The sequence below is a fragment of the Carassius gibelio genome, chromosome B20, assembly GCF_023724105.1.
Source record: "Carassius gibelio isolate Cgi1373 ecotype wild population from Czech Republic chromosome B20, carGib1.2-hapl.c, whole genome shotgun sequence".
Lineage (NCBI taxonomy): Eukaryota > Metazoa > Chordata > Actinopteri > Cypriniformes > Cyprinidae > Carassius > Carassius gibelio.
In genome coordinates, this window is record NC_068415.1 from 26,593,476 (window position 1) to 26,619,108 (window position 25,633).

General features: G+C 38.7%; 2 protein-coding genes across 3 annotated transcripts in view; one reads left to right on the top strand and one right to left on the bottom strand.

Annotated features, from left to right (window-relative positions):
* Positions 1-422: 422 nt before the first annotated feature.
* On the bottom strand, positions 423-8,714 carry pnrc1 (proline-rich nuclear receptor coactivator 1). Of its 2 annotated transcripts, none has more exons than XM_052587023.1 (2): positions 8,273-8,714; positions 423-2,579 (listed from the first exon to the last, which is right to left on the bottom strand). In XM_052587023.1, the coding sequence occupies exons 1-2, from the start codon at positions 8,477-8,479 to the stop codon at positions 2,175-2,177; spliced, it is 612 nt and encodes a 203-aa protein (XP_052442983.1). In that variant the 5' UTR covers positions 8,480-8,714; the 3' UTR covers positions 423-2,174. The 2 variants fall into 2 exon arrangements, with proteins under 2 accessions (XP_052442983.1, XP_052442982.1); XM_052587022.1 differs by having other exon boundaries at positions 423-2,582.
* Positions 8,715-9,404: 690 nt separating this feature from the next.
* Positions 9,405-25,633, top strand: part of LOC127984360 (mRNA-capping enzyme) — a 106,434-nt gene continuing 90,205 nt past the window's right edge. The window contains exons 1-7 of the mRNA XM_052587005.1: positions 9,405-9,745; positions 10,605-10,714; positions 11,067-11,170; positions 11,933-12,021; positions 18,437-18,512; positions 24,924-25,179; positions 25,279-25,388. Coding sequence (XP_052442965.1) covers positions 9,682-9,745; positions 10,605-10,714; positions 11,067-11,170; positions 11,933-12,021; positions 18,437-18,512; positions 24,924-25,179; positions 25,279-25,388 — 809 coding nt within the window. The 5' untranslated portion in view covers positions 9,405-9,681. The remainder of the gene's footprint in view (positions 9,746-10,604; positions 10,715-11,066; positions 11,171-11,932; positions 12,022-18,436; positions 18,513-24,923; positions 25,180-25,278; positions 25,389-25,633) is intronic.

A 25,633-nucleotide genomic window follows, 5' to 3' on the forward strand; every position in this document is an offset into this window, starting at 1 on the left:
TAAATGAAAGTGTGAAAATGTCTTAATTTGTGGCAACAATTGATATATTTCCCATATGTCATGCGTGGGACTCTGTACAAAAAATGGTACATTATTCAAACAGTTAAAAACAAACTGTTCAACTGAAATAAAAAACATCATTACCCAAAGACTGACATCTGCAGTTACTTATGGTCCACAGTGCTTCAATATAAGGTAAAAATACACGCTAGTTTCTTGTTATTAGCGGCCCAGTTCTTCAGGATGATTGTCTGTGTGTTGACCTCTTGAGAATCTGCCCCACACTTTCTTAAATATCTCACAATATTTTCATTCTTGTGCAAAGCGTTACACATACTGGTGTTACATGAAGGTAAATACATCGTGAGACAGATTATAAGCTTCAGTAACAAAACTAATTTGACCTTTTAGGTAAATTAACATGAAAAAATATACACAAATTCAATGTCTCTGTGTCTTCCCTTTCACATGTTGTCATATTTAAAGGGAGAGTTCACCCGAAAATGTAAATTCAGTCATCATTTTCTGTTTCGAATGACTCTCATTCGTCTGTGGAACATTTCAAGAGTTTGTCCATACAGTGCAAGTCAATGGTAACCAAAACGGTTTGGTTATTAACATTCATCAGAACATCATCTTTTGTGTACCACTGAAGAAAGTAAATCATACAGGTTTGGAAGGACATGAAGCTGGCTCAGTAAATCTAGCTGGGATTAATCGAAGCAGAATCGATTCTGAGATCTTCTGAATGCATCTGGATTCTCTCTGGAATCGACTCTGAGCTCAGATGTTAACAGCAGATGACGCTCTAATCTAGGGCTCCACGACAAATCACCATTGGACAGAGGCTGTGATTGTCATGTGCATTTCATCAGTGAAGCGGTTCTGTGATAAGTAGTAAATCTTCATCTGAGGGCCAGAGAAACTCTAAATACGCCCCGCAGAACTGAAGAAACAGAAGATTCAACTGCTTTCACTGATGACTATGACAATATCGGATTTATCTGAGTTCGTATTATAATTATTATTATTTTCATTGAAGTAAGGTATATAATAATTCTATGCTAATCGACATAGCCTTTATCACTGCTTAGAATACGCAAGGAATAATTGACGACAGGCCGGTGAGTTATTAGAAAACACCTCGCCATTACACCTCGGGTGTGCATTATTTTTCTAATAACTCAACGGCCCGAGTCAATTATTCTGGTTATACCACACCTCAAGACATCGATCAGATGATATATTTAAAGTGATTCGTCCAGTTTTTGTACTGAAATCGTTATTGTGAGAAGGATTATTTCTTCCGCGTCTCATCCAACGCCTCTCTTACTAGTCCCAAAACGTCATTTTTAAGATGGTGATGGAGGCTTGAGCTGTTGATAGCATCCTAATGGAGATATTAATGAAGTTATTAGAAAGAGAGTGAGAGAGAGAGAGAGAGAGAGAGAGAGAGAGAGAGAGAGAGAGAGACTTAGTTCACTGAGAAGCTACGCAAACAGCTTTCATAATCGCAGAATGATTTTTTTCGATTTCATAATCGCGTGATTATATATAGATGGCGTGATTATATATATACACATAGCTTGTAAGCGATCTATGGATCTGTGTAGTAAATACTGCTCCATCTGTAAGCATGTGATGGAGATTTACTACTGATTACAGAACCGGCTTTATTGACGAGATGCACGTGACAATCGCATTTGATTAATCGTGAAGCCCGTATAATCTAATGCACACTCAATTACTCATGAAGAAGAGCTGAAGAGTGTTATTTCACCTCGGCTCAGGATGTTTTTATGACACAAGATTAATGTAAACATTACACCTTGAACACCCTTTTTGAATTTTAATAATGATTATTTTAGGTTCAAGCGTGTGATTTGGAAACCTGCAGAGTACAGCTGTTTCTAAAGCTTGCAGCATCATCTTCTGTTCAAAACTAAGCTCAGAGTTGACTCCAGAAAGAATCGTGATGCTTTTGGAAAATTTCTGAATCATTTCTCGATTTGCGATGCATCGGTTTATTTTCCCAGCCCTTGTAAACACTTTCATTCTGGGCTGAACTTTCCCTTTAACTCACATTAGCTTTCATAAACAACTGGAGAGTTCAGTAGTTCTTGAACGGGATGTTACCAGTCCGTTTTACTTTCTGAAGTGTCCCATTAGTGAGCTCAGGGTTCGGCTCGGACCTTCAGCAGGGTTTTGAGGTGCACAGACATCTGCACGGCTGTGTGCTGAAGAGCACCTTGTCCCACCCAGTGGCTGGGCGGTTTGGGGAGGACGCTGGGCGAGGGCGGCTCGCTGAACTTCGCTCCAGCGTAATTCTTCTCTGCCTCCAACGAGAGCTCAGGAGGGCCAACGCTCCCCCTCCTGAGGCCCTCAGCCGTGCTATTCCCCATGTGTGAGGGGGTCTCCTGTCTTTTGGGAAGCTGAGAGTCGTCGGATGCGTTTCTTAGCTTGCTCCACACTCTCCGTTTGTTCAGGTTGTCGGTGGTTTTCTCAAGACGGCTGGAGCTGTGGACAGACGGTCTGGTGGACAGGATTCCTCGTTCAACACTTTCAGATTTTAACTTCAGCTGCTGAAGACAAACAGGAAACACTTAGCATCATGTAAGACACCAGACGCCACTGCTGATGTTCTCTCTGACACAAAGAACACTTCTTCACAAAGCTTTGAATCCTTTCATCATTGGTTTCGGATCTATAAGATGATTTCCGCAAACATAACATACGGAGCTTTATTTGCAAACGTTTTCTTGTGCTATTCCAGTTTTGCAGTATTTCAAGTTTGTCTTTGGATGGAAACATACTGTTTCTTAACTAAAACTTTGAACCAGTAAGTAAGTTAAAAAGTGAAGCAGAATTTTGTATAAAATTATTGTTGGTACACAAAATAAATAAATATTTTACAGATAATTTCACATTATCCAGTGACTGAATATTTCTCCCTTTAGGTTTGAACATTGCTTTCGGAAAGTACAGGGTAATTCACTAAAAAAGTGTGACATTTATTTTACTTAATATCTTCATATCGACGAATCCAAACTTTTTGCCAGCATGCCTGGCTTCTGGTCTGCAAAATTTGGATGAAAATAATTATAGAAGGAAATGAAACCAGTCTCAAGGATTCAGGTGAAAAAAAAAATATACCCCTTAGTGTTCCAGAGTAATGTAAAACTAGAAAATAATCATTTTAAAATGAAAACCCCAAAACACATGACACTGCTTATTTGATAAACCTATGTTAGCTTATTTTTGGTGCTATGGCTGACTCAGAATGTCCACACTGTATGTCCACACTTTGTGCAAATTATGGGAGTACTGTAAAATCCAATAGTTAACCTTACACATTTTTTGATTTTTTTTAAAATAACAAATAATACATTTCTGAACACCCCACAGCATTAAGGACATATTTGTCTTTGTGAAAAACATATTTTCCCACCTCTGGTGTCAAATCCCTATTATTATTGGTCATTATTTTAAGGCACTATTAATCTTCAACCCTGTTATGGACACTATGGGAGCTCTCTGAATATGATCATAAAATGTATTTGTAATTACATCAACATTTTCCCATTAATCATATGTCCCTCACACTAATTCAGTATTTGCATATATAAAAGTTACAGAAAATCTCACACTTTTCCAACACTAAAGCCTGAAATGTATTTATTTTTTGTGACGGCAACCTCATTTTTGATCAAGTGGGTTAGCTTCAGAATTTGAACGAAACTAAAAACTTTGAACTAAAATTAGTTTTCTTTTGATTGCTCTAAACATCTCAGACGGAGTTCAACAAACATTAAATTACTTTTTCATAAACAAAAATAAATAAAAATGTAGGTGTGATTGGGCTTAAGATGGTAACAGGGTTGAAGAGACGAATACAGCTTAAAGTATAAGTAGTTGTTTTTTTTACTTAAATTCCCTGTAAGATTTTCTATATAACACTGTATTTCATTATGTTATCAAGAAAGACAACAGATATAAATTCCAACTGAACTGAGTTTTATTAACCCGACTGCAGGAAAAACAACAATAACATAGTTATACATGAGAAGACTTTAAACTGACTGAATAGGTCAGCACTCATCAAATAAAACATATAACTAGTGTGTTATTCAGTATCTGGCCCACACCTCTTTCAAGATCTCCACATGGAGAAGCACATGAAGCACACAGGCTCTGGGTTTCCACCAACATACAACACCCCTGTACAGAGCATCCGGAAAGCATTCGCAGCGCTTCACTTTACCAGTTTTTTTATGCTACAACCTTGTTCTAGAATGGATTAAATTATTTTCCACAAAATTCTGAAAACAATACCCCATAATGACAAAATGAAAGAAGGTTGTTTGAAATCTTTGCCAATTTATATATAAAAAAATTGTGCTCAGGTGCATCCTGTTTCCACTGATCATCCTTGAGATGTTTCTACAACTTGATTGGAGTCCTTCTGTGGTAAATTGGGTTGACTGGAAATGATTTGGAAAGGCAAACTGTGTATATAAGGTCCCTCAGGTAACAGTGCATGTCAGAGCCCAAACCAAGCCATGAAGTCCAAGGAATTGTCTGTAGACCTCCGAGACAGGATTGTATCAGGGTACAGAAAACAATTCTGCAGCACTGAAGGCTCACAGATGCATGTAGTCTCTGTTACCCTCAATGGAAGATGTTTGAGACAACCAGGACTCTTCCTAGAGCTGGCCCCCTGGCCAAACTGAGCAACTGATGGAGAAGGGCCTTGTCCAGACTGGTGATCATCCTCCACCTCCATGATCATACGTGGAGATAGGAGAAACCTACAGAAGGACAATCATCACTGCAACACTCCACCGATCTGGGTTTTATGATAATGTGGCAAGACACAATCCTCTCCTGAGTGACGACACATGAGAACACACTTGGCAAAAAAGCACCTAAAGACCCCTCCGACTACCTCAGACGAGATTTCTGATAAACTTCCATTTCAAGCATCATGTTTGAGGGAAACCAGCTCTGCTCATCACCTGTACCATCCCAAAAGTATAGTGTGCTGGAAACAGCCTCGTGCTGTGGGACTGAGGAACTCGTCCAAGTAGAAAAAAAAGATCAGTGCAGCAAAATATTGAGATGGCATTGATGGCAATGATTCAGAATCTCAGACCGGGCAGAAAGTTCATCTTCCAACAGGACAACAACCCTAAGCACACAGCCAAGATAACGAAGGAGTGGCTACGGGACAACTCTGGAGAGACCTGAAAACCGACGCACCATCACTCCCCATCCAACCTGATGGAGCTTGAGAGGTCATGCAGAGGAGAATGGGAGTAACCGTCCAAAAATAGATCGGCCAAACTTGTAGCATCATACTCAAAGACCTGAGGCTGTAATTGCTGCAAGAGCTGCTTCAACACAGTATTGAGTAAAGGCTGTGGATACTTATGTACATGTTTATATATATATATATATATATATATATATATATATATATATAAATTTGCAAAGATTTCAAACAAACTTCGTTCACGTTGTCATTATGGCGTATTATTTGTAGAATTTACGGAACACTGAGATGTGGAAATCTAGGCAGAACACACGTATGCACACACAAGGGCTTGAACGAATTTTGATTTCTTTCTTTTATCGACTTGTATGTGATGAAAGTGTAGTCGATGTCGACTTGTCGCTGATGACATCATTAATAAACAAATAAGTCTGGAGATGTGACAAACCCCTTGTGCATGGCTATGGCATATGACACATCCAGTAACAATCACACATGTCTTGTGGAGCTTTCGGAGTATACATGTATTTGTCATTTTAACTGTTTGAAAACGGAGCGTAAATGTGGAAGTCCTTCAGAGATTTCTTATCCTGTTGCGCCCTCTATAGGAGCAGCGACTAGTCGACATCAAGCTTAAAGCGTCATGGCAGATCATTGAAGTCGACTAGTCAATAAGTCTGTGCAACCCCTAGTGCGCGCACACACACACACACACACACAGCTTTGACATGGACATTACTACATTCAACATATGCATGTGGTATAAGATTCTTGATCAAATATAATAATTAATTTAAATTACTGGATAACTTCAAAACCAAAGTGTTTAAAAACAACCCCATCACAATCTCACAACCTTGTTATGATAGATAAATGAATAAATAATGGTGTTGAGTGTGATAGGGTTGAGATTTTTTTCTTAAAACAGCCCCTGCCCTAAATGTAGTGAATAACAGGACAGCACATGATATGCATAATATTAAGAAATCATGTATACTGTTAAAAAAACAAAGATCATTTTCACAAGTAATCATTTTCTATCTTTATTTGATGTAACAGGGTTGAGTCGTTAAGCTTGACAATCACAATATCACAATATTAATAATGTTATAGTTATAAAAGAAGGTGGTACAGTAACTTGACTATGTCTGCTCACAATGTTGTTCAGAAGAGTTATATGGTGTCACTTCCTATTAATCACATAAGATAAGTTCATTATGTTTATTGATGGTGAATGATTTGAGGGGTTACTGAGGTACAGAACTAAATTATATGATTTTATTGAATAATCATGAATTTACTTAGAGAAAAAAAAAACATTACTAGCAAAAAAGTACAGATAGATATTTATTTGAAAAGAAAAATGTATGGACTTTTTTCTAATTTTATTATTCATATCCCAAGAACACTTTCATAGAAGGTCATGAGGGACATGACAAAATAGGTGGTGTCCACTAAAAAGATAATTTATAATATATAGATAAAATGTATGTCATGATTTTAAACTTTATTATAGGAGACATTACAATTAATGTAAAAATATTTTAAAAGATAGAAAAAAAATTCTAAAAATGTATTTTTATTTGGCTACAATGTGTGTGTGTGTGTATGTGTGTGTATATATATATATATATATATATATATATATATATATATATATATATATATATATATATAGCCTATATATTGTGCTTGTGTTCATCAATGACCCTTTTGATAAATGTATGTTTTGTAAATACCTTGACAGGTTTATAATTGGGTTAATATAAGTCGTGCAATCTTGTGATCTTTAAATGCTTTGTTTCAGTCTATCCAAACCAGAAGTGCCTCCCTTAATCTAAAAAATATATTTAAAAGACTTAAAGGCAGGGTAGGTGATTTGGTTCAAACACATTTTTTGAAAGTCTCTTCACATCCAGATAGCAATCGCTAAGTTAAGTGGTCTAAATGTATTTATAGCGTCTGTAGGATCATAAACCGTTTGTCCAATCACATTCCTCGCTCCGAGGGCTACGATAGGCTCTCTGTACACCCTGTTTGCACAGACATGATACGACACCAGCGCGTTCATTACGCTATCGTAGACCGAGCGGGAATGGAAGATGTAATTATTGCAATCCGAAGTTTTCTCACCGGTGAATGAGACATGAGGTAACCTGACAGCGTTGACGCGCCTCTCGCTAGCCTCCGGTCTGTCTGAGCCCGGTCATGTGTTTTGGAGGAGGCGTGGCTTTGGAGAGTGTTTTGCAGGAAGGGTGGGATCTTATGGTTTCAAAGCTAGCTTGCTATTGCTAGCCTCTCTGAAATCTCCTACCCTACCTTTAACAGAGTGGAAGGTGAAATTTACAGAGCAGTGGTTAAAGTATTACTAGTATTATTATAAAACCCAGTTCTAACAAAAATAATTCTGTCCACCTTGTTAAGCACTTTAACAATAATTTCATAATGTACATAGTGCACAAACCAGAAGTCTTTTAAACTGTTCATTTGTCCAAAACAGGGTTGACACGTTGGTCTTCCAGGTTATACATTTTGTTTCAAAAAATGGTTGAGTTTACTTGCCTGAACTTGAAAATCACTTAAAACGTTTTACACCTTCCTGTCATGAATACATAAAAAGTTATCTTAAAAACTGTCTGATTTCCTACATCTTATAAATAGCACACACATCAGCTTTAGTGCTCGAAGCCCTAGTTATAGAGGTCATAAGTGTGTGTTTGTGATGCTGAAGTGTCTGTCAGGACTCAAGAGCACATGGTGATGCTTCACGGATCAACACTTCCGGGATTCAAACCCACAACCTTTCATTAATTTGCCCATATCTTTAAACAATAAACCAACACAAGACTATTTACTGTCAGACTATTGATTTGAAAACATAATAAACACACTATCCAACTAACAACTGACTAAATAGATTATTTTCCTCTTTTGTCCAAGATGAAGAACGCAACGGAAATGCACCAAACCTGGAGTAAGCACAGCAGTGAAGCCCGTTACCTGTTTATTAGTGGCTGGTTTAGACTGAGCTGGTTTGAGCTCTTCATTGGTGGTTAATGAAGGTTTAAAGCAGCTTTTGTTGATGTTTCCTGACGCTTTGTTGGGTGTGTTGTGAACGTTTCGTCCTCTATTCTTCAAGAGCGCTTGTCTGGATCTGCTTATCTTCACGCTGGATTCAACACGATGTCCAAGAGCATCGCCCAGCATGATATCAACTTAACAATCTAGACAACTTTTTTATATAGATTTATCTCAAACACGTCCAGATGTAAACAGACTCTGATGGTGATGTGACCGTGTGGAGCCCGGTCGGGTCCCGAGGAGAGCAGAAGGTGACTGTCAAATGTCTTGATCTCTGTCTTCGGGAATATCATTAAAATAGTAGAACATAACGCGTTTCAGAGCAGACACATCACCTTTTCTTTCTCTCGTTAATGGCTGTGCGCTGCACACTGCGCATGCGCACTCTATTACATAACATTTGTTTGAAAACATTCGAGGACGTTATAATATACTGCAAAGAATACAGAATGAACTATAGAGCAATACTGTAGTAAAAAATTGTGTAAAACTTATTCATAACAAATGATTATACATTTTACAAACAAGTAGGATATCAACCGATCGTGAGATTATTTTCTATAGTCAGTCTTCTAGAAACTGAAACTAATCATTTCGCCAATTTAAATCTATCTATCTATCTATCTATCTATCTATCTATCTATCTATCTATCTATCTATCTATCTATCTATCTATCTATCTATCTATTGCATGATTATTAACATAAAACATTTAGCTACATAATAAAATATTACATAATATTACAATATCATTGTTATAATATTGCAATTTTATTATTAATATACAACAATACACAAAACAAGTAAACACACGAAACACACACACAATAACACACACACACACACACATCATAGTAACTAATTTAATGACACTTTTTTTCTCATTAAATATGTAAGATTACATTTAAGCCTTTTTTGCAATTCAATTATGCAATTCTTTTAAATGTAACTAGTTACTCACCAGCTATCTATCTATCTATCTATCTATCTATCTATCTATCTATCTATCTATCTATCTATCTATCTGTGTTTAGCGCCCCCTGCAGGCCGCCTGCGGTCACTGCTGCCGGTTTCAGTTAAACATACACTACAGTCTGTGGTAAAGGCACAGAAGTGCTGGGCTCCGTGGAGATTAACTGTTTACTTCTGAGCAGCTTTGAGAAGCGGACGCCTCATGGAGCTCGTCTCATGACTGTTGACCGAGTAAGAGTCTCTTAATAAAGCCGTGCGCCGCTAACAGTGCTGGGTGTGTTTGAACCGAAGGGCCCAAGCATCAGCGGATCAGCGAGGATCCTCACAGCAGACTCGAGCTCGCTCTCAGCGGGAGCATGGCTCAAACCGGAGCGCCTCCGCGATGGAAGAACTGTCCCAGAAGAGGACAACCTGTGGCTGGTGAGCTCATGAGCTATTAGACCGCTGTCAACAACGCTGCTCTGCTAACCCACATTCGCTCTTTACGAAAAAATGAGTTGTGTTCTTAGAGTTAGGGGAATATTAAAGAGCATTAATGTACCCAAGCGCTGAGCTGTGTGAGTGCAGCTTCAGTAAACCTGATTAAAACCCAATGCTTTTATTTAGCAGCCATTAGCCTGTGCTTGTTCATAGCACTGATTTACAAGGCTAACACTGCACTGCGTCATGTGCCAAAATAAACCAGTGTTAACTTAACAACGTGTATTTTTAATTAGGAACATGTACAACCACAAAGTAGACACAAGGACCTCTCTAAACTTGTTTTGTATGGTTTTTAACTGAGTGGCTAGCCAGATTAGCTTCACTACGCGCAGGTCAACACAAGTACGTCACCGGATAAAAGGCGGGATCGGCTCGGGCTTGATTCATGAATATTAATCGCGTCATGGTACGTTCGGTCTGCTGATTTGCTGAGAGGCATACGCGATTAACGAATAGTACTATGATGAAGGCATAGTTAATAAATATTAATGAGAAGGCTCGATCTCATTGGAGGCTGTGACCTAATTAATATACATGAGTTCGGACTTAATAAATAAAACATTTCAATTAATTTATTCCCTGAAATTATTATTATTTTTTAATAAATATAGTATGTTTTATGACTAATTTTTGCATCTAAAAACTAAGTAAACTATTATAGCCTTTTTAAAATAAAAATTGCTACACGACTGTCATTGTATCTCAGGAATAGTCTTTGTAAATGTTTACTGTGTCAATTCATCATTGTGAGTGTTCATTAAGTTAAAGGACATGTCATGATGATTTCTCTCTGCAGGCAAATTTCTGCCCATGAAAACCATGCTTGGACCACGCTATGATGATAAAGTCCCGGAGGAGAACCGGTTTCATCCCAGCATGCTGTCCAACTATCTCAAAAGCTTAAAGGTACATGGACATCCTCTTAAAGGGACAGTTCACCCAAAATGAAAAATTTGTCTTCAACCATTAACCCATAAATTGTTCCAAACTAACTCTGTTGAGCACAGAAGAATGATGGTAATCTAACAGTAGGTGGCAGCCACTGACTTCCATGGTGTATACAAAAAAATACTATGGAAGTCAATGGCTACCGTCAACTGTCTTGCTTACCCTCATGTTTTAAAATATCTTCTGTAGTGTTCAACAGAAGAAAGACACTTTGGAACAACTGTAATGTTCCTTGTTGTGCTAACGCTCCCTGTAAGCGTGTGTGTACTGCTCTTCTGACTGATTAATGTTAACGTGACGCTGTGGTCAGGTGAAGATGGGTCTGCTCGTGGACCTGACGAACACCAGCCGCTTCTACGACCGAGCAGAGATCGAACAAGAAGGAATCAAATACGTCAAACTTGCCTGCAAAGGGTATGTGGCTTACAGAAACCGAAAGCTGTGTTGCTTTTCTTGCATTAGTAGACATCAGTATTTCATTGATTCATTTATGAACTTAATTTTGCTTTGCATTAGGTTTTGTCACAGCTAGGTTTTGTCATTATAACATCTAAATATTATCTAAAATAAAAGTTTTTGTTTGCATAATATGTGTGTTCTGTGTACATTATTATGTATGTATGAATACACACACATACAGTTTACATTTTGAAAATATTTACATCTATATTTATATTCATATCATTTATATTTCAAAAATCTATTTAATAAACATAAAATATTATTCTGAAATGTATACATGCATGTGTGTATTTATATGTACATAATAAATATGCACACAGTATATATACATATATTATGTAAACTAAAACTTATTTTTGATGCAATTAATGATCTGACACCACTATATATATATATATAAGGGTAGGGCATAAATATAAAATGACATAACATTTATCAGACAATACAGATGTTTTTCTCTTGCTTAGATGTTAAACACAACCAATCGGACAGCGTGCTCTGAAACAAATCAAATAAAAGTAAACTGGGTAACTGTTGAGTGAATTTAGGGCCTGATATGCTTCAGGTGAAATGAAAGAGTGCATCGGTGTGAAGAAATGTAGCACAAAATGTGTCCCTTTACCCCTGCACGAAGAATGAAGCCGCTTTGTTGAGTGTTTTGGTGCAGTGAAATGGTGATGTTGTTCTGTTCATCTGTGTTTGTGTCTCGTTCAGTCATGCCGAATGTCCCGCAGCGGAGACCACGGAGATGTTCATCAGGCTGTGTGAGCACTTCATCCAGAAGACGCCCACAGAGCTCATCGGTAAGAGAGATTCGCTTCATGTGTTGTAGTGAAGCACGCTGAGTCCTGTCCAGGCCTGATGTGCTGGTCCTCCACATCACTTCTGCGCTGTATTACACAACAAATCTTCTCCTCAAATATAGTTGTGCATGTATTTTATATGATTTTACACCAAACACCGCAGGGGTTCTTGGTTTAAACACATGGCGGGTTTGAATACGAAGTGGAAATGCTGTGTTGAGCAACACGTTTACGGCCAGCTGGAGTATATTTCATATTTAATGTGCAGTTATATTGACGCAGGATGGAAGATGAGATTGATCAGTAACAGAAACCCAAACCCACCAACATCTGCATCATTTGAAGAGGTTATTTGCAAAAACAAATAACATATAATTTTTCATTATTTTATGTTTTTATTCAGTTTTTGAGATTAATTGGGATGCACAATATATTTTTTTTTGAGCTGTATGTTTTTGCAAATGTACTCTTCTTTGGATGATGTTTCAGATCACGTCTGGTTCGAAGACTTCTACTAGTGCCGTCAAATGATTAATCGCGTCCTAAATAAACGCTTTGCGTTATATATATGTGTGCATTTTGTATATTTATTATGTTTGTATAAATACACGCACATACAGCATTTATTTAGAAAATATTTGCATGTATATATTAACATCATAAATACACACAGCACACACACATATTATGTAAACAGTGTTTTTGACTGCACAAAAAAAAGTAATTTTCTTATTGCAAAGAAAATATAAATGGTTTTTAGTTATTTTAAATTAAATTAAAATCAGCAATGTTTCTTTTTCAATACTTTTTTTCAGAAGTATGTTCTTACTAACTAAAATGAATAAAGTTTTATTAAGGGCTGAATTAAAGTTTAAATGATGTTTCATGCAGTGTGATATTTAATATGAATATAAAGACATTCATATTTAACTCAGATCAACGTGACTGTGTCAGTAACAAGTGGAAAACACAAACTTTGTCACATAAATGAAATTATTTGGATCACAGCAGTGAAATACACATCCTGTTCAGTCGGTCAGAAATACACTCTCACTGTATTGTGAAATATCATCATCATTAAGAATAGCTGTATATTTAGTGATTTATTCCTGTGATGCGCAGCTGAATTTATAGCATCATGACTCCAGTCACACAAACCGTCAGAAATGACTCGGATTTGCCGCTAAAGAAATAATTCTGATGTTAAAAACTGTTGCATTGCTTAATTTTTTTTTGTTTGAAACGGCGATCATTTTATTTTTCTGAATTCTTTGATGAGTGGAAAATTCAAAAGAACAGCATTTATTTAAAATCAACATTATAAAACTCTTTGCTGTCACTGTTGATTGATTTAATGCGTCCTGACTGTTTCTTTCTAATATCTTACTAGCCCTTATTTGAATAGTTTTTGCCATGAAAGTAGCCTAAGATGCTGACCTGGCACTAAAGACACTCTGGTCAGCGAGGGTGAGGGTGTCCTGCTGGAGGCGCTCTTGAGTCGTGTCTAATACACTGCTGCTGGAGAGCTGGACTCTGTGATGTCATCCTTATCACCACGGCAACAGTGTGATTGACAGCACAGGGTCACAGGGAGAGAGCCCCAGATCTCTGTTACTGGTCCCCGGAGCATTGACCAAATCACATTAAATTAGCTCAATTAAATCAACTAAATTAGCTGTGTGTGGTGTGACAGTCTGCAAGCACACTGAATCACTGTTGATTTCCACTGTCACACAATAGATCTTAGTTAAAGCTACAGTAGATCAAGTTTTTATTGCTAAAATCTTAGAGGGAGTTGTTTGTCTTAATATAGATGAATATGGATGTGTGTGTGTATATATACACACACACACACACACACACACACACACACACACTACCCTTCAAAACCTTAGGGTCAGTACATTTTTATCCGTTAATAATTAGCAAGGATGCATTACATTGATCAAAAGTGAGTTTTATAATGTTACTTAACATCTCTGTTTCAAGTGAATGGTGTTCTTTGTTGTTTTTAAATGTTGTTAAATCTAAATGTAGTATTGTTTACACTAATAATGATATGAAATCATGATTTCTGAAGGATCATCTGAAGCTGAAGACTGCAGTAATGATGTTTCGAGCACAGCAATTAATTACAATAAAAACAGTTTTCTATCAAGGACAGAGCATCATGTGCTGATGCCAGGGAGTCTCTTCTGCGTCTGTCGTAAAAGCCTGAGAATACATAGTGTTTTCTTCCTCAGGTTTTAGTTTTGGTGCTTTAATGTCAGGAATACTCCACACATCTGTTTAAGAATAGTGAAGTCATCAAAACACAGAAAAAACACAAATGAATTAAGAGATTGATGGCGTGAGCAAGAAATGTAAATCTGTGTCTAACACATGATTCGCTCTCTATTGTTTCAAATCCGGCTTGTTGTGGTGCATCCTGGTACTTTTGTTTCCTGTTGTCCATCAGGCATTAGTTGTGTCCTAGTTTAATGTGTGTGGAGATGATTTCTGCTGAATTAGTGTCACCAGGATCATCCACAGTACTTGTACATCTGTGTTGATTGAACACCAGGGGGTTATTCGTAGGAAGCTGAATGGTTTTATGTTTAGTGTGGTTTCTCAGTCGGTGTAGGTGTTTCAGATCGTCACATGACTTGTGAAGTTCAACGTACAGAAGAGTAGCGTATGCTTCAGTAAACCATAAAAACGGTTTACAACACTAAACTATTCCCATGAACAACTGCTGCTTGGCTTTCTGTCAGAGAAACAACATATCTGACAGAAATAGTTGACTAATATGAGATTTGGTTCAGATAGCCTTTTTCCTCTCTTGGACACTCTTGAGCATTAATCCACATGAAGGACATGGACAGCTTTTAAACACAATCATGAAACACTCATGATGTCTCTCTATAAAGAATAGTTATTAATGCTCCAATGGCGTGAGAAAGTATTCACTAATCAGCTGAGTGAGTCGCATAACAGCCAAAAATCAAATACATGATGAACATCGTCCCATATTTCTCAGTTTAAATACGTAACTTTTTACAGAAAAAGATCTAAAGTCAAATCCTGTTATTGAGTTCACCATGAGTTACTTTAACATGTAATGATTTAGCAATGCATTATATGTGATTTTCTAGTACGTGCACGATAAGTGTGGGCTGATATTTACCGCACATCTCGTCTGTGATCTGCGGTAAATCTGTACACGTGTGTGATTTGACATGAGCAGAGCCGGTGTTCACTGAGAAGCTGCGCGACATCTGACCGTGTTTGTCGCAGCTAAGCGCATGCTACACGGTGCAGGTGCAGTCAGGACGTGTGCTAGTTTAATAACGGGAAAACAGTTAGCGCACCTGATGCATGGTCTGAGCGGGTTGTGCCTATTCTCTTTATGAGTAATGGGTGTTTTTTTTTGTAATGTGCAATAAACCAGTCGGATTCTTATCTCCCATCCCGTTTAAAAGCCAGTTGGGTTCGCCATTGCCTATATGTGCACTTTATTAACGCGCTCTTTAAATAACAAAGAAAAACCATTGTTCCAGGCTCTACACCAGGTTTGAGTTGGTCTGTGGTGCTGTCTATTATCAGTTTCTGAAAAAAGCAATGCGTCAGTGCACAAACACATGGGTCGAAATGCATTAGCTATTTAAACAACACAGTGCAGGATGGGAAAATGAGTCGGGTGCACTGGGTGTACCATAGGGCCATTATTGTAGTGTCTTGTTTGTTCTCCATTGATGTATTGCCGTTTGTATTTACCTCTGGTTTTATGGTCAGGCCAACAGCATCAACCACAGCTCCCTGTTCTTGACTCTTTATTATGGTGCAGGGTCTGTGGTGATTATTCTGGTCTTATGCCGTTCCCATGCTGCCATCTAATGGAAGATCACTACCCATAATCCCCAGTGCCGTTCCCTCAGCTCTTTCAGTGCAGTTGTGTTGTGTTTGGTAGTTTTCTCATGCCACATCATGACAGTGCATGTAAACCCCCTCAGAGGTGCTGAAGTAGATCGTCCCGTGTATGAATAACGGTTGAAAGTGGTCCGTCGAGGCTCAGACATCAGAGGAGCGTTCAGGTCTCTGTTCAGTCACTGTCTAGAGACTCGGACATTGCTAAGTGTTTGTCTCTGTAATTGTTCTTCTAAATGTAATAACTCGCACTACCTCTCCTTCATCTAACCTTTCCTAGACTGTGTTGGCTGTTGGGTAATGTCCACCAGCAGATAAACAGAGTTGGAGGAGGGAATTCTGCATAAATTGGTGATAAAATGTTGTGTGTCTTGAGTCACGACTAGAAACATTCAGACAGTCTGCTCAAATACAGTTTTTACATCTTTATTAAGCACACTGTTCAGAACAGTTACTGTAAAGATGTGTATACATGTAAATGTCTTCAGAATATGCTCTGAATGTGTGTGTTTTTATATTCTGATATTCTTTCTTTCTTTCTTTCTTTCTTTCTTTGATTTAATGCATCCTTGAGTGTGCATTAAGAAATGCATAAAAATAAAACAAGATGAAAAAGATTTAATCAATTATTGCTGGTTCTTTTGACAGTAATAACCTCCACCAGTCGTTTGCTGTAATTGCAGCTCAGATATTAACAGCGTTCAGGAGGACTCTTATTACAGACCCTTTCTTCTGTAATATTGTTTGGACAGAATTGCTCTCTTGAGTTCAGGCCGAGTCCGTGTCGAGGACAGGAGCGTGACTTTCTTCTGCTGGTTTCTGTCCTGTCACGTCCCTCAAATTCACTTGATTTTACTTTTGCCTCATACATTTCCTGATGTGTATTGTTTTTAATCCATGATGTGTTCAGTTAGGCTAGGATGTGAGATGTGTTGATCGCTGTGTGCAGAACTCCAGGTGAATCCCAAGGGATCAGATCCTCCAGCGTCGAGTCTTTCACGCTGCAGTGCAGGAAGCAGGAAGCTCTGCAGAACTCATTTGCATATGTTTTGAACAAGCTTTGTGTTTTTGTCTGTAATAGTTTGGGCTGACAGTGGGCTGAACGCAGCTCGCAGACTGATGACTGAACACACGCATTACAATGATGGATGCTTTTTCATAAAGAATCTCTCCTGACAAAGACCACACGCGCACGCACACACGCACACACACACGCGCACACACACACGCACACACACGCACACACACACACACACACACAAGCACGCACGCACACACAAACACACACACGCACAAACACAGAACAGTACAACCCATCCAAATTTGTTACTGACTAAAATATTGTAACATTTAGCTAAATAAAGCTAAAAGTACAGACATAAAAAATGTTACATGAAAAAAAAAAAAAAAAAATATATATATATATATATAGAGAGAGAGAGAGAGAGAGAATTAAAAAAAATTATATACATTGTAGATTGTTGCCGAATTGTATCAATCAGTATTTAATTTAATTACATCAGAAGTATCAGAGTATCCCTTAATAATTAAATTCCAGTAATGAATTGCATCGGAAAGCCTGGCACCCATCAGTGTATAACAGCATCTCAGTGATACTAGATAGCACTGCCTGTAGAAGAGTATGAGCCGTGATCAGGACAGAGATGTTCAGATCTGTCTGTGTTTATCTGCTCCGTCAGCTGTCATCAACACTTCTCCTGATAGTCTGTTAGGATGAGAAGGACAGGATCAGGACTGATGCAAGAACATCTGATCGTTGGCCTGTGTGTCAGAAATAGCACGGGTTCACATCCAAGGCAGACTGCATCATTGATCCCAATGGGCTTTGTGTGCTCTGCTGTGACACTGGTGTAGACGGGGTTAATGTCAGGAACTCATCGTGCTCAAGTTTTTAGTTTCAATAACATGTTGGAAATCAGTATCGGTCGACCACTCGATGTGTTCGGTTGATCCAATGACACATATATTTACAAAATATAAATCCACTCAACTGAATGAACTCATTAACTGTAGGAGGCTCACAAAAATACACACAACTGCATGTTTTAATTTAGATTTTTTATCGTGTTTATCATCAGTTGCAGTATATTGCGGCTCTATATGGACGACTTTGGCCTTTGCGTCTCACTGTTTTTCTTCACTCTGTGATTATTACCCTGTTGCAAAAGCGGCAAACTGGAAACAAAAGGCCAGCTCTGTGAAAGAAACACTTGAGAAGCACATCCCTCCGCACTTCCTGCTGATGACTGTAATTATCTTAATAAGTTCACACAGCTATGTGCAAGCTGCGGCTGGCTTGACCAGAGTTCAGCACTCAGCGCTGTGTATTTAATACATGTATCAGTGAGTCCACAGATGAAGGGCTTGCTTCTGTCATCAGGGGTCACAGACCGCATAAATAACCAGAAATGATGAGATAGACTTGGTTCGTGTGTCCACACTGATTGTGTGAGTAATGTGTGATACTGTTGTGTTCTGTCTCCCGCAGGCGTTCACTGCACGCATGGCTTCAACCGCACAGGCTTTTTAATATGTGCCTACCTGGTGGAGAAAATGGACTGGAGGTTAGATTACACACACGAGCACTCACTCAATCAGCACACACACACACGAGCACTCAGCCAATCTGCACACACACACACACACACACACGAGCACTCAGCCAATCAGAACACACACGAGCACTCAGCCAATCTGCACACACACACACGAGCGCTCAGCCAATCAGAACACACACAGATGAGCACTCAGCCAATCAGCACACACACACACGAGCGCTCAGCCAATCAGAACACACACACGAGCGCTCAGCCAATCAGCACACACACACACGAGCGCTCAGCCAATCAGAACACACACACGAGCGCTCAGCCAATCAGAACACACACACGAGCGCTCAGCCAATCAGAACACACACACGAGCGCTCAGCCAATCAGAACACACACACACACGAGCGCTCACCCAATCAGAACACACACACACACGAGCGCTCACCCAATCAGAACACACACACACAAGCACTCAGCCAATCTGCACACACACACACACACACACACACACACACACGAGCACTCAGCCAATCAGAACACACACACAAGCACTCAGCCAATCAGCACACACACACACGAGCGCTCAGCCAATCAGAACACACACACGAGCGCTCAGCCAATCAGAACACACACAGAGAGCACTCAGCCAATCAGAACACACACACACACAAGCGCTCAGCCAATCAGAACACACACACACAAGCACTCAGCCAATCTGCACACACACACACACACACACACACACACACGAGCACTCAGCCAATCAGAACACACACACAAGCACTCAGCCAATCAGCACACACACACACGAGCGCTCAGCCAATCAGAACACACACACGAGCGCTCAGCCAATCAGAACACACACAGAGAGCACTCAGCCAATCAGAACATATACAGATGAGCACTCAGCCAATCAGAACACACACAGATGAGCACTCAGCCAATCAGAACACACACACACACGAGCTCTCAGCCAATCAGCACACACACACACGAGCGCTCAGACAATCAGAACACACACACACGAGCACTCAGCCAATCAGAACACACACACACGAGCGCTCAGCCAATCTGAACACACACACACGAGCGCTCAGCCAATCAGAGCACACACACGAGCGCTCAGCCAATCAGAACACACACACGAGCGCTCAGCCAATCAGAACACACACACACGAGCGCTCAGCCAATCAGAACACACACACGAGCGCTCAGCCAATCAGAACACACACACACACACGAGCGCTCAGCCAATCAGAACACACACACGAGCGCTCAGCCAATCAGCACACACACACACGAGCGCTCAGCCAATCAGAACACACACACACGAGCGCTCAGCCAATCAGAACACACACACGAGCGCTCAGCCAATCAGAACACACACACGAGCGCTCAGCCAATCAGAACACACACACGAGCGCTCAGCCAATCAGAACACACACACGAGCGCTCAGCCAATCAGAACACACACACGAGCGCTCAGCCAATCAGAACACACACACGAGCGCTCAGCCAATCAGAACACACACACACGAGCGCTCAGCCAATCAGAACACACACACACGAGCGCTCAGCCAATCAGAACACACACACACACAAGCGCTCAGCCAATCAGAACACACACACACGAGCGCTCAGCCAATCAGAACACACACACACACAAGCACTCAGCCAATGAGAAAACACACACAGACGAGCACTGTGAGGAATCTGGCAAACATAAATTTATATTTGTGACGATTTTTTATAAAAAATAAAAGGAAGTTTATACATAATATGAAATCTGAATAAATAATCTTTCCATTGATGGAAGGTTTGATAGGAGAGCAATATTTGGCTGAGATACAACTGTTTGAAAATCTGGAATCTGAGGGTGCAAAAAATAAATTTATATTGAGGAAATAGTCTTTTAATGTCTTCCAAATGAAGTTCTTAGCAGTGCATATTACTAATCAGAAATGTTGTGATATATTTATGGTAGGAAGTTTACTAAATATCTTCATGGAACATGATCTTTACTTAATGTCCTTATAATGTTTGGCATAAACAAAAAAGCAATAATTTTGACCCATACGATGTAGTTGTCTACTGCTACAAATACACCTCAGAGACTGAAGACACATGGGACACACATTAGTGATAAAATTCCTCAAAATTGGAAAATAATTAATCTATTATCAATAGTAGTAAAATAAAACAACATAGTCTTCACCGTAAGAATTAAACTTGCTTTGTTTCTTATTAAAGTTAGCGAAGTCCCAAGAAGAGCAGTGAGTCTTTCGTTGCTTGATACGGCAGAAGAAATAGTTTATTACTAAATTATGATGTTTTGATGTTAAAATCTTGATAACATTAGAAGTGGACTTCAGAGAACAGTGCAAAATAAAAAAGGAGGCAGTTCATGACCTCTTTAAGAAATGTTTGCTGGAAGCTTCTCTCAGAGTTCAAATGAACACTCGCCCAGAGGATGTTTCTTTTGAAAGAGTTGACATTACTAACACTCAGCCAGCGTTAACTAATGACTCTTGAAGTGTTAAAACATCACACATTGTGTTGTTGTTCTGGTGATCCAGTGTTCTCTGTCTTTGGCCATAAATGAAAAAAGAAATATGACAGTCAGAGTCACTCTTACAGCAAAAAATGGTCTTCTTTTTCCAGAAGAGATGAGAAAAAGGCTGCTGACGTCTTTCACTTTGGAAGAAGTTAAAAGTCATTTCTAAGTCTCTGAGTCTCCAGCAGACTTCACGTTGTAATCTATAAATGGAAAGACTTGGACCACTAGTAGGTCTTCCTTCGAGCCATCTGCTGAAATTTCAATGAGAGCGCATTAAAAAAACATGCTTGGAAGTGAAGGCTTTACGTCTGTCACCTTCGGTCAGTGTTGGTGATCGTACAGTCAGAGGGACGTGGAGAATATCCTGCAGTGCTGGCCAATACTGTTCAACACATTCAACTGATCGAAATCCACATTCAAACAAACCGTTTAAGGCTAGTATCACAACTGAAAAAAGACGGAATGGGATTCTTTCTCTTCCATCCGTAGCACAGACTGGGTGTGAGTTCACAACCACTGCCACAGCGAAGGCTTGGCTCATGAATATTAATTGGGTTTGCTCTGTAGGCCTGCCTGATTAGCTGACAGCCAGGGTTTGGCACATGAATATTGATTTCTTGTGACCGGACTAGATGCTCTGGGAAACTAATTGCTTAATATTCATGTACAAGGAAGCAATCTGCCCGTCAAATAACGATGCAAGTACTTGAAGGAAATATGCCATTGTTTTCAGTTAAATATTTAAATGAAGACTTTAAATATATATATATTTAACTACATTGTTATTTAATATGGTTGATTATTTAAAAACATAATTGGCATAAAAATAACAAAACAAAGCATTTGATGTAGCATTCTTTTTATTTTAGTGATTCGTATTGTTTCTAGTCAAACACATAATTAGAATTAGCCAGAATTAGGGTTTAATTTATTTTTTTACTATTCAGTAAGGCTTTGTTTTCTCTACTTTCTTTTCTTTTAAACAAATGAATACTTTTATGAAGCAGGATGCATAAAATAGATCAAAAGAAATTGTTTATATATTTTACAAAAATAAATAAATATTAGAAATTAGAAACATTCTGTTCTTTTTAACCTTCTATTTATCAAAGAATCTTGAAAAAAAAAAATTGCAAATGTTTTCTACAAAAATATTGACCAGCACAGCTGTTTTTAACATTAATGATGATCAGAAATGTTTCTTGAGCAGAAAATGACTCTGAAGACTGGAGTAATGATATATATATATTAGGGGTGTCTCCGACTAAGGATTTTCATAGTCGAATCATGGCGATATTCGACTTATAGTCGAATCATATGTTTGGGGGAGCGGCAAAACACATTAACAAGAGTCAAGTCAGACATTCGACTAACATAATTACTGATGTTAACACACAGGGAAAATGTGTAACAAACAACTTGCAGAGATAAACGGGGTAAATAATGTTTTATGTTTTAATGAACAGATAGCTAACACAATGTCGACGAAACCATAACAATTAACAATTTTATTTTTTATTATTTTTTACAATAGTGCTCTCATTATAACATTAGTCTAAAACGTTAGCAGTTAATGTTTTGCATTTCTGTTTTGAGCTGCACGTGTCGAAGATGACCAGTAGAGTGAGCATTTGATAGCAAGTTTTGAATCGGTGGGATTCAACTCATAATTTCATATAGAATACGCTTCGTTATTTATGCAACATAATGTTAATATTAAGACTTAAAGGCTATTCGCAAAAAGGGCCTGAATGCACATGAACATATCTGCGGGGCTCTGAATGCGAACTCCTTTTGTGGACGTGTTCTTCACGAAACAATGTGCAGAAACATGGCAGCTAAACCCTAAAAATTCATAGTGTTTTAGGGGTGTAACAGTTCACTCGTTTTCTCGATGCATTGATTACAAACCCTGACGATTCATATGAATCGATCTTGAAACAAGATTTTTGAATCGTGAATCGCCGACTTCGGACAGTAGTCGATTCAAAACGCTAAGAATCTAATGAATCGCGATTTCTATTGCGTATCAGTGCTTTCAAAATGTATACACATTAAATTACTACCCGCACAAATTAATGTGGACCTTGAAGAGTGTTCGTGAATCGTGCCTCTAATCTGTCCTTCACGCGCTTCACCGTTTATCACCTGTGACTGTCATGCATGAAAGTAGCGTTAGTTTTATTAGCAAACAGACGACGGTGAGTTTTCTTTCAGAATCATCATTCGCCGATGGAGAGGAAAAGTTAAATACCTTCTGTAGCATTTTATTTTGTGAATACGAGATTAAGAAGTTTTCAGACTGAAAGAGAAGTGATCTCGCTCTCATAGACAGGCAGCTAAACTGAATAAAAGCAGAATGAACTGATGAAACGTTAAAAAAACCACAATAAATACAATTTATGAATGATAAAGTGCTAATTGACATATCATCAATTACAGTGTATAAAGTATATTTTCCACCTCATTCTGTGCAGAAAATGTAAATAATTTCTAATTAAATGTTGCCTAGTATATAAAACAATCATAAAATTGCCATTAGGAAAAAAATTATTGATTACAAATGATTGATTATTGTCCAGTAGTGTATTTGATTTCTTATAGCTAATTAAAAGTAATAAAAAAAAGAAGAGAATTCGTTGTTAAAAAAAAAAATATTTTTTTTAACCTATGGTTCTCTAATCATAAAGGCTGCTGTAATTTGCCCCCTGACTAAGCATTTAAATAATCCCGTGAATGCACTTAAATAATGCAGATGTTTTAATTGAATCGAATTGAAATTAATTGTGAATTGAATCGTTCTAAATTAGCAAAAATTGTTCTTGAATCGAATTGAAAACCTATGAATCGAATCAAATCAAATCGCTGCCTTCCCAAAGATTCACAGCCCTACGTTTGAATATAATGGTCTTCTCATTATAAAAGTATGTATATAACAGTCCCAGTCATAGTTATTAATATTCTGTGTTGTAGTTTGACTTGCTCGCGCTGTGCGCTGAAGAGATATCACAGTAATACTACAATGAAGCACTTAACTCAAAACCAAATGCATGTTATATCAGGTAAATAATATATCCACAATATATATACATCGGCTGAAATGTTTTGAAATCACTTGTACACTACCTGTTCGAAAAAATCCAGTCTCAGCCTGTGTCAGTTTGAGTCTGGGTAAAGTTTTAAATCCCTGCCACCAAGATGCTCCTCTGTCGGTCACGGATTATGGAAAGTGACACATAAATCTATAGGGGTGGTTGGGTTTATTCACATACTTTAAAATATTTGTTCATTAAATATTGAAAAGATTCTTATATCTTCATCATAATAGGCTGTATATTAACTTATTGGGAGAAAAACAGACATTTGAGCTCCCCCATACAGTCAGAATGGTATAATCAATAACACCCCGTGAATATTCGACTGTTAGATTGGTAGTTGAATCAGGGTCCTCGAATCAAAGCATTGATTCAAAGATTATTTGGGGTCACCCCTAATATAAATAGGTTTTGTGTCATTGAAAATCTTTCTTTATTCTTTAGTTTTTATTTTGATGCCATGTGGTTGTTTCCCCCCAAGTTAGTGAAGACATACTGCTGTAGCTTAGAGAAATTCATCTGTCATAAGGACATATTCTGTCATATTTTATAAGAGAGAAGCAGATTCCTCCAGTTTGCCATGAATATAAACTTGATCTCTGGCAGGCAGTTTAGCTGTCTTCATAACGTTTATTCAGTAGACTTTGAGCTTCATTATAAGTGGATGATTCTGTTTTTTGTTTTTAATTTCTTTGTTATAATTGTACTGGCTGTAATCAAGTCATTAGATGCAGATGTTTACAGCGAGCTCTGGTGTGTGTTGTGTGTGTCAGTATCGAGGCCGCTGTGGCAGCGTTCGCTCAGGCTCGCCCCCCGGGCATCTATAAAGCCGACTATCTGAAGGAGCTCTTCCGCCGCTACGGGGACGTGGAGGACGCGCCGCCCGCCCCTGCTCTGCCCGAGTGGTGCTTCGATGAAGAGGAGGAGGATGAAGATGTGGACGATGATGGGAATGCTGTCGCTCAGGGCTCCGAGCCCAGCTCCTCTCACTCCAGTCAGGGCAAGAAGAAGAAAGAACGGCTGAAACTGGTGAGAGGAACTCAGCTCATTAACGAGACTCCTCTCTGACCGTGTGACTGGTCTGTTATAACTTCCTCTCTTCTGAGTGTTTGTGTGTTTGTGTCTCAGCACGCTGTGTTTCTGGAGGGAGTGTCTGTCAGAGGAGTCACTCAAGTCACGTCACAGCCCAAGCTCGGCCTGATCCAGAGGAAGTGTCAGGAGTTCTCTGAGTGGGACAGGTGAGTCTGTGTGTGTGTGTGTGTGTGTGTGTGCTTAGTAATGGAAACTATTCAGATTGTGAGGACCGTAAATGTGTGAGGGATGCAAACAGGGAACTAATTAATACTCAGACATCATACTTTTATTTCTCGGAAAAAGGCACAATGAAATAAATTTCTTAACCTTCAGGTAATGCTGCTCGTCAACCTCAGGATGTCGAATTATGTCAAATAAATATTTTATTTATTTGATTTATGGCTTGAAA

What these genes read in the sequence shown, in the direction of transcription:
- pnrc1 (XM_052587022.1), bottom strand. Translation starts at nt 8,479, where the DNA reads ATGCTGGGCGATGCTCTTGGACATCGTGTTGAATCCAGCGTGAAGATA. An exon ending in AACCAGCCACTAATAAACAG is followed by an intron (nt 2,583 to 8,272) that starts GTAACGGGCTTC and finishes GTTTGTCTTCAG; the next exon opens with CAGCTGAAGTTAAAATCTGA.